Consider the following 8054-nt stretch of genomic DNA (forward strand, 5'->3'; position numbering starts at 1 on the left):
CTATCCGAGCCGTCCGATTGATGGGACGGTTGAGATAATTATTTAGCATGTCTCACTCGAAATAATTTTTCGTATTAAATCAACTGGTATTATATAATATTAACATAAAAATATGAGTCCATCATAACCCAGAGCTCAACCATGGTGTTATGACTCGACCTATTGACCCACCAATTTTTCCGAGTCAACTCAAATTTGAGTTTGAACAGGTCGGTTTAGAGTAAAATTTGACCACTATAATTTTTAAGTTAAGGGCCCATGTCGATCGGTTAACGCCGCTCCGAATCGATTCGTTCGTTTCTCTGCTTGCTAAAGGATTTATCCATGATCCGGCGAACAAGATAACTCCGTTACGGTTTCCATGATGACGAACAGACCGGTGTTGTACATCGCGAGTTAGAAAAGTGGGAATTGCCAGAAGAAATTTCTTGAACGAATTATTTTTTCCCCGCCAGCGAAGGCATCATTCTCCGACTCCGGACCGTATAGGTTTATTTCTCCTGCCGTAAGGTCGAGCTCAAAGCCTCTAATTTTCCATTCCGATCGGTTCGCCAGAAAAAAGACTACTTTTCATCTGATCTCTACGGAACTTCCTTGTTCGGTTCGTGGATGCGCTACTAATTGTTTTAATTCTCGATATCTCGTTTTTCTTCCGTAAATGGAGGAAACCAAACTCTACCCTACCCTCGAAGCCGGGAAACATTTGGAAGCTAGGGTTGAACGCGTTGACCTTCATGGAGATCCCGAGAACGAGAATTATCCTCCTCAACAGGTAATTCATTTCGTACCCTAAAATCGGGGTATAGGTTTTCGATGTATTTGTTTTATTTTGGATTCATCGAATCGATTAGCTATTCGGTTTTGATTGTTTGATTATAGATTTTTACCATAGCATCTAATATATCAGGTCTTTGTTCTTATTATTAGTTGTAGTTTATCACTTTACCTCGAGTTTTTCTTATTATGTTAGTTATATAGAGTAAATAAAATTAATTTTGTATTTTTATGATTTTCACATCTGAACTTGGCGGGCAAAATAGTGCTGATTCGATCTGTTTAGGTTGAAATCTTAGTCTTCAACTGTTGCCCTTTCGTTGTTTTCCTTAAAATTCAAATGCAGCTATTGAATTCGCTTAATTTTGTGAGTTGAGTTCCTATATACCATCAGAACCGTCCGGGCCAAAATGAAAAGTTACAGTGAAGAAAATTTCTTGGTTTAATGAATGTCTATATGATCTAATAAAAATTCTTACCTGGCAATCATGTAACTTATATTTGTACCGATGCTCTGATTACAAACTAAATATAACTTTCTAAACATGGGACCAGGTGTCTGATGATGAGAGGCAAAATGAAGGACACTCTTCCACAGTAAACAGGGATCCAGACTACCAATCCAACAATGATCCGAGTAATAGGCCATTTTGCCAAGAAAAATCTGACAGTCAGAAACAGAAAAGATATTTTTATTATGACTCTCCTCTCAATGAAGACACTGGTATATGGATACCAGTCTCGGTTCCACCCATGCCTGAAGGTGATCTTGAAGAATGGCAAAGGGACTCTGGATCTTTTGGTGGGTACTTCCCTGAGGGTGACATGGGATGGAGCCAATTTGTAGGACAAGATAAAGAGCTGACAATGTGGGATGTAGTTGTTGAAATGTTATTGGCTGCTAGGGAGAAAGTAAGTAGTATCACTTCTGGGGAGTTCCCAAAAAATCAAATGGCATGGATATCAACCCATCACTTAGAGCAAGCCTGGAAAGAGATCGCTCAAACTCTTAATGAGACAAATTTTGGTAACTTGAAGGAAGTTCTTGAAGCTGAGCCTCCAAAATGGTTGGCTGACAGTTCAACTTCTACTTGCATGTTGTGTAATGTTCGCTTTCATCCTATCATGTGTTCTAGGCACCACTGCCGGTTCTGTGGAGGGATATTTTGCAGCGTTTGTTCCAGAGGGAGAAGCTTGTTACCAGAAAAATTTCGAATTGGAGACCCACAAAGGGTTTGTGATGTGTGCTGTGTGAGGCTTGAGTCTGTTCAACCATACTTAATGGATCAAGTGAGTCGAGCAGCTCAGGTGCCTACTCATGATCTGACAGATCTTACCACTTTGAGGTCTTGGGTGAACTTTCCATGGGGTCAGACAATGGAATATGAGATTTACAAAGCTACGAACACTGTTCGGGGTTACAATAAGGTATAAAACATCTTAGTAAGTTAACTCAAGCCTTTGGTGCAATTGTTTCGAATTTCGCATAGCTCTGTGGCATCTTATGTATGCATGAAAAAAAAAAGTAGAAGAAAATATCTGTTGTCACCCTTCCCTATCTCTGTCGCTTCTTGTTTCTTCTACTTTAACTTTAGTCTTTTAGCATTACTGCGGGTATTTTTGCTGACATTTTTATTGTTATCAGGTTGGCTCAATAAGACCTGAAAGGTCCATTCCTGATGCTGTTCTTAGAGAAGCAAAGGGCCTTGCTATTCTTACCGTTGTGAAGGTTGGTGTGATGGTCACCTACAAAATTGGAACAGGTCTTGTTGTTGCTCGCAGAGAAGATGGATCCTGGTCTCCACCCTCTGCCATTTCTTCATTTGGTGTCGGTTGGGGACCTCAGGTAAACTATACTTTTTCTGTAAGAGTAGGTAAAGATTTGCTTAACTGAAGTTGGACCTTGCTCAACCATATTTAAAAAACTGTGGCACATAGTCATTTTTTTTTTTCTTTAGAAGCATATCATACTATAAGTAAGCTAGAGTTTGCTAGACTCGGTTTATTTATGTTATGTTGATTTCCCTATTGTTGAGGTTATTTTTGGACCAAATATCTATCAGCTTGGTACTGATTTATATTTCTTGAAAATGTTGCTTTTAGGGTGGTGGGGAATTGACGGATTTTATGATTGTGTTGAGAACAATTGATGCTGTTAGGACTTTTAGCGGAAATCTCCATTTTTCTGTTGGAGCTGGTTTTAGTGCCGCAGCTGGTATTATTGGGCGTGCAGCTGAAGCTGATATGCGGGCTGGCGATGGTGGTTACGCCGCATGTTATACCTACAGTTGTAGCAAAGGTAGACTACAACCATTGCAGTTTCTCATTAAGAACATCTCAAATTATGCAGTGATACTGTTATGATTCTTTTGGGACTAAGTTGTTACCAGGTTAAAATATTTGGTTCACTCTTTGTCATCATTAATAGCTTAATATTAGGTAACTCTTTAAGTTTATGCTTATTTGAACAGGGAATTCCCACATCTCCTTAAATAACTTAGTTCAAACTCCTGAAACACTGCAGCTAAAAAGGAACCAGCACAGTATTCAATGACAAAGTTTTAAAGAGAAGACAGCTTTGAAATTGTCCTGAACTTTTTTTTTTTTTTCAGTCCTTGCTGTTATCTCCTTTTCTCTTTCCACATGACATTTCTCTTCCCTAAGCCGCAAGCCTTTTCCTGTGCAAATTGAATTGTCATTTCTCTGCTGCTATAGTTTGGATTAAATTGTGTTTAGATTTCGCCCTGCATGTCTGGTGTTCATTGGATCAGCTGAAACCTCCTTTTATCTTGCTGGCTGTGTAGACTAAAGATATTATGACAAATATGGTTAATTTAGTATCTCTAATATGCATCTGCATTTTGGAATATGTGCCTCACCGTAAGTGAGCAGAATTCTCTGTATAATCACGAGAAATTCAATCGAACCCTGTTTTCGGTGAAGGGTGTCACAACTTCATATATGCTTTATTTGATTGTTCAGGTGCTTTCGTGGGGTGTTCACTCGAAGGAAGTGTTGTCACCACCCGTACATCAGAGAACTCCAGATTCTACGGTAGTTCATCCATCAATGCATCAGATATTCTGCTAGGATCATTACCTAGGCCACCTGCTGCCGCTATTCTGTATCGCGCACTTTCAGACCTCTACCGGAAGATTGAGAGATGATTTATACAGGAAGTTTGTCTTCGAGCTAAACATTATCTCTACTGGGAGCGGCTGGCTTTCACGAGCAGTAGGTGTTTCTTGTTCCTAAATCCTACCGCTGCCGATCTTGTATAGTGTGCTCTGTCAATTCAATGTAAATGATTGGTATATTGTTAATTGTCAACCTATTCCTTTGTACATACATGATCGCGACTGTCCTATCCTTTTCTTTATTATATATTTTAAATGTCGTCTCCAAACCAATGAATCTTGGTTTTGGCCTTGTTGTTGGATAGCAATGTCTGGACATTGTGATTTCCTCCATGGAATGTGTTTAATATATATACATGAAAGTTTCATTAGAATTCAAGCAGATGCCCATAGATAAATTTAAGTTAGTATTTATGATAAATATAATTTTCACATGCATGATGCACCCATGATGTTATATTTTAACATGTGGCTAAAAATCTCTTGGAAATTTTAAAAAATGATTTAGAAAATGTAAATGCATAAAGTGTGAGGAAGACAAGGGTTCAAACCCCAGAAATTCTATATATAATTTTTTTTAAAAAAAAGAAAAAATAAAGGAAGAATAAAAAGACAACAACCTAATTCTCCTAACTTCATTCTGATCTACCTACAACAACTTCCCGAGATCCTTTCTCTGTTTCAACCATCCCGACAACACTCCAAATAAACCACTCGTTCAAAGACACAGAGAGTATAAAAAACAAATAACCTGTTGCGTTCTTCCTCGTATCAAAGGAAAGTCAGGACGACAAACGCAGAATCTTTGCCTCTTCCTCTTTCCTTTGCAACATAACCACAACAGAAGGGGAAAACGAAAAGAAAAAGACAAGGGTGAAGTAAGTGGAGGGAAACCCGGCAACAATCGTCATGCATTGTCAGAACCAGAGCATCTAGTGTGCGAGCTCCCTAGAGTTAATTCAAGCTCATCAGAGACGCATTCTTCATGAATCCTTTCTCCTTCCCATGGCTTTACAAGCCCCGTCGTATTACTACCAAATGCAAACTCATCTGAAACGCTATCCACCATTTGAACATCTGGGTGTGGCGGTGTCCCTGCGACGACAGGTGAGCATGTCCCGCTCTGTCCCGGCGTCCACATCCTTGAGCCCCCACCGGCCATGGTCTCATCCTTCAGTCCAAATGGGTTAGAAGCGACAAGACTGAACGTGGGTGAAGATGGCCCTCCTGGCGGCAAACGAAGGCCGGCAAACCAACCCGAGTCAGGAATTATCTGCCGACCTGGACTTGGAGGAGTAGAAGAGGGTAGAAATGAATAATGGTGTCCTCCCCACGAAGGAGCAGCGGAATGTTCATCCCAGTCGGATTTCATTCGGGGCGTGCGAGCTGTTGGAGAACTCAGAGGAGGAGTGACAGGAGCACTGATGGACCCACTGTGGATGTAAAGATGGTGCGGCAACTTCGACGAGGAGGCGGAGGATGATGACGAGGACAAGTTCTTGAGCCACGGGATGAGTGAATTTGGATCCGGATTTGGGTTTGCATTTGCTGCATAAGAGGAAGAAGCCGGGCTCGGGAAGGAGGAGGAGGCTGGACTTGGATTATAGGAAGCGCATGGGCTTGGGTGGTATGATGAGCACGGACTCGCTGATGCAGAGCCACCCACGACCTCCATCCGCTCCACAGGCTTGCATCCCTAAAAGACAATACGAAAACAAGAATGATTAAAAAAAAAATTTAACTGCAAGTTCCCAGTTCTTCAATTGAGACTAGGGAGGAGAAAGAACAGCCAAGCCTCTTGCTCTTGGCCACTTGACACAGCACCCCGAGAGGAGAAAGGGATGTAAGAAAGACAAGGGATTCGATATCCCAAGGTAGGAATCATATTCCCACGCGGCAGACCATTTGTGCGTAAAGAAAGAGCGACACACCCGAAAAACACGTCGCTGACCATTCTCAGGCCTACTCACTTCGGGACTTCGATCGCGGGAATCACGCTAAGGTGGAGAGCTTTTATTCGGTCTTCGGGCATTAAAATACTAGCGCGAAGACCGTGAGACTGAAAGCATCAGAAAAGCAAAATGACAACATCGATCTTTCGCGGCACCTGAAGAGGGGAAAACTACAACCAGCAGGTGCATTCTCGTCATCTGGAGAGAATAACGGTTAGACCTCCGAGATCCTTTCCATGTTACCAGTGGGGTTATACATCTCCAAAAGAGGGGCGAGCAAATCCATACAAAAGCAGTTTTGATTGCTTGGAAGAGGAAATTGGTGTATGGTCTCCATTAAAGTCTAGGGTTTGGGAAGGAAATGGGTACCTTAACTAGCAAAAATACCCCTGCACATGGGAGTTTCTAAATATCTGCTCGAAATTATGAAGCGCTTCCTTCATCAGGGGAAAGGTATTTTCGACTACTAAAATTTCAGCCTCCTTCATAAGAACTAAATCTTTCACCCCGTGCATCATAGAGGCTGTATACCGCCAGGACATTAAAAGAAGAGCAGGCAAAGAAAGTGAAAGTTATTCTAACTTGCGCCGGTTGGTCCAGGTCGAAAAAAAAAACAGACGACGAACAGCAAATCATCAGACTTCCAACTTAAAAGTCCGATCAATAGGACAATGAGCTCCCACGCTCGAGGCCCCAACGACAAACAAACCCCACTAGAGGCACACGCTAGCGAAACCCCTGGATCCCCGACTCCAAAACAAGAGCTTGCAGACTAGGTGAAACGGTAGTCCCTAATTCCCTAAACTGTAAATGGTCACAAAACCGGTCAATAGGCGTACGATAGCCTGGCCTCAACTAAAATACTAACTTACACATCATGAACACAAACCTTATTGTGGTCATTAATGGCGTCGGAGCCAACAGTGGTTAGGTTTAGTGTTTACCTTTCTATAAGTGGTCCCATCCTCTTCCACGGTCCAGCCCGCCTCGGCGCACAGCGCTTTCAAGACCTCGTTGTTGTCGCAATGCTTCGGAAGCTTGTAGTTGCCATACATACGCAGTCCCGAATAGATCTTGGCCGCGATCGCCCTTCTCCTCCTCTCTCTTCTCTTATTGTTCTCTCTCTCCTTCCATGTCGGGAGCCTCGTTCCGGACGTCATATCGCCCTCCCTCTCCCCTTACGAATAATTAGTAAATTAATATCAAAACCAGAAACCTGAACTCTCCTCAGCGGAGAAATCGCTACCCAGCTCCTCAGAGCAGTACATACCTCCCAGACAAGCTCATCCCGGACAAGGAAAATCAAACTCAAGCAAGATCTGCGTTCACACGTGGATAGGAATCACCCGAGATCAAAACCGTCGCAAAAGCCACCAAACGCCAGAAACGGAGAATCAGAATCGCTGGAAGCGACCTGAGGTATTCGGATCAGGGAAGAGCACACTGATCGGAAATGGGGACGACAGCGTTGGAGCTTCTCGGACAAGGAAAAAGAAGAGCTCCGAGAAACCGGAGAAGTCGCAAAGCGCAGAACAAAATAAATGAAAGCACGCGAGGATGGAGAGTTAAATACAGTAGGTAAATAAAAATAGTCACCGTTCCAACCAAAACAACGGAAATGCCACTTTTCCTCTTTCGTGTTTTCCTACCGGTGGTCCGAGAATGTACTGCTACATAAGAAAGAAACACCGGAGAGTGGCTTGGGTTGATAATATAGAGTAACGGATAGGAGTAAAATGGAAAACAAAATGGGCCCGGGGCAATTTTTCACGAGATTATATCATCATTAGTTGGCTATATATAGGAAATAAACTATTCGTTACTTTCGATATATTATCACCCAGAAAGTAAGAACTGACTCAATGAGAGGGGCCGCGAGAGCGATGGGAGCAAAACAGAAGACGTTTTTTGCTGAGAGTAGTCATATCAGAAATCAAAACTAGGAAACGGGTCCTGAGTAGAGCGTACATTGACTACAGAGTGAGCGTAGACCAGTCGGTAGATGACCCGACGCCACTGGAATAGCCCAGCTCAAACCTCGATTAGATTAGAGACGTCGATGCGTCGTATAATTTTGTAAGATGAAACCCCAAACGTCCGATTTCCTCTACAATTTCCTTCTTCGCCCTCGCAATTGATTTACTTCCCTGGAGTAGGTTAGACGGCGGAGCCGACTAAGAGAGAATAATAA

General features: G+C 42.4%; 2 protein-coding genes across 2 annotated transcripts; one reads left to right on the forward strand and one right to left on the reverse strand.

The window, feature by feature from the left end:
* The first annotated feature begins 361 nt into the window (after positions 1–361).
* LOC137955735 (uncharacterized) lies at positions 362–4236 on the forward strand. The gene is made up of 5 exons (XM_068802835.1): positions 362–772; positions 1330–2202; positions 2420–2620; positions 2878–3073; positions 3757–4236. The coding sequence occupies exons 1-5, from the start codon at positions 659–661 to the stop codon at positions 3939–3941; spliced, it is 1569 nt and encodes a 522-aa protein (XP_068658936.1). The 5' UTR covers positions 362–658; the 3' UTR covers positions 3942–4236.
* Positions 4237–4440: 204 nt separating this feature from the next.
* LOC137941256 (BES1/BZR1 homolog protein 4) lies at positions 4441–7427 on the reverse strand. The gene is made up of 2 exons (XM_068786623.1): positions 6808–7427; positions 4441–5607 (listed from the first exon to the last, which is right to left on the reverse strand). Exons 1-2 carry the CDS (start codon positions 7021–7023, stop codon positions 4819–4821), a joined length of 1005 nt encoding a protein of 334 aa, XP_068642724.1. The 5' UTR covers positions 7024–7427; the 3' UTR covers positions 4441–4818.
* Positions 7428–8054: the final 627 nt, after the last annotated feature.

This window comes from Aristolochia californica, unplaced genomic scaffold, assembly GCF_029961685.1.
Source record: "Aristolochia californica isolate CCGP_79_NKW_82.1479 unplaced genomic scaffold, dmAriCali1.0.hap1 SCAF_1, whole genome shotgun sequence".
NCBI classification, from domain to species: Eukaryota; Viridiplantae; Streptophyta; class Magnoliopsida; order Piperales; family Aristolochiaceae; genus Aristolochia; species Aristolochia californica.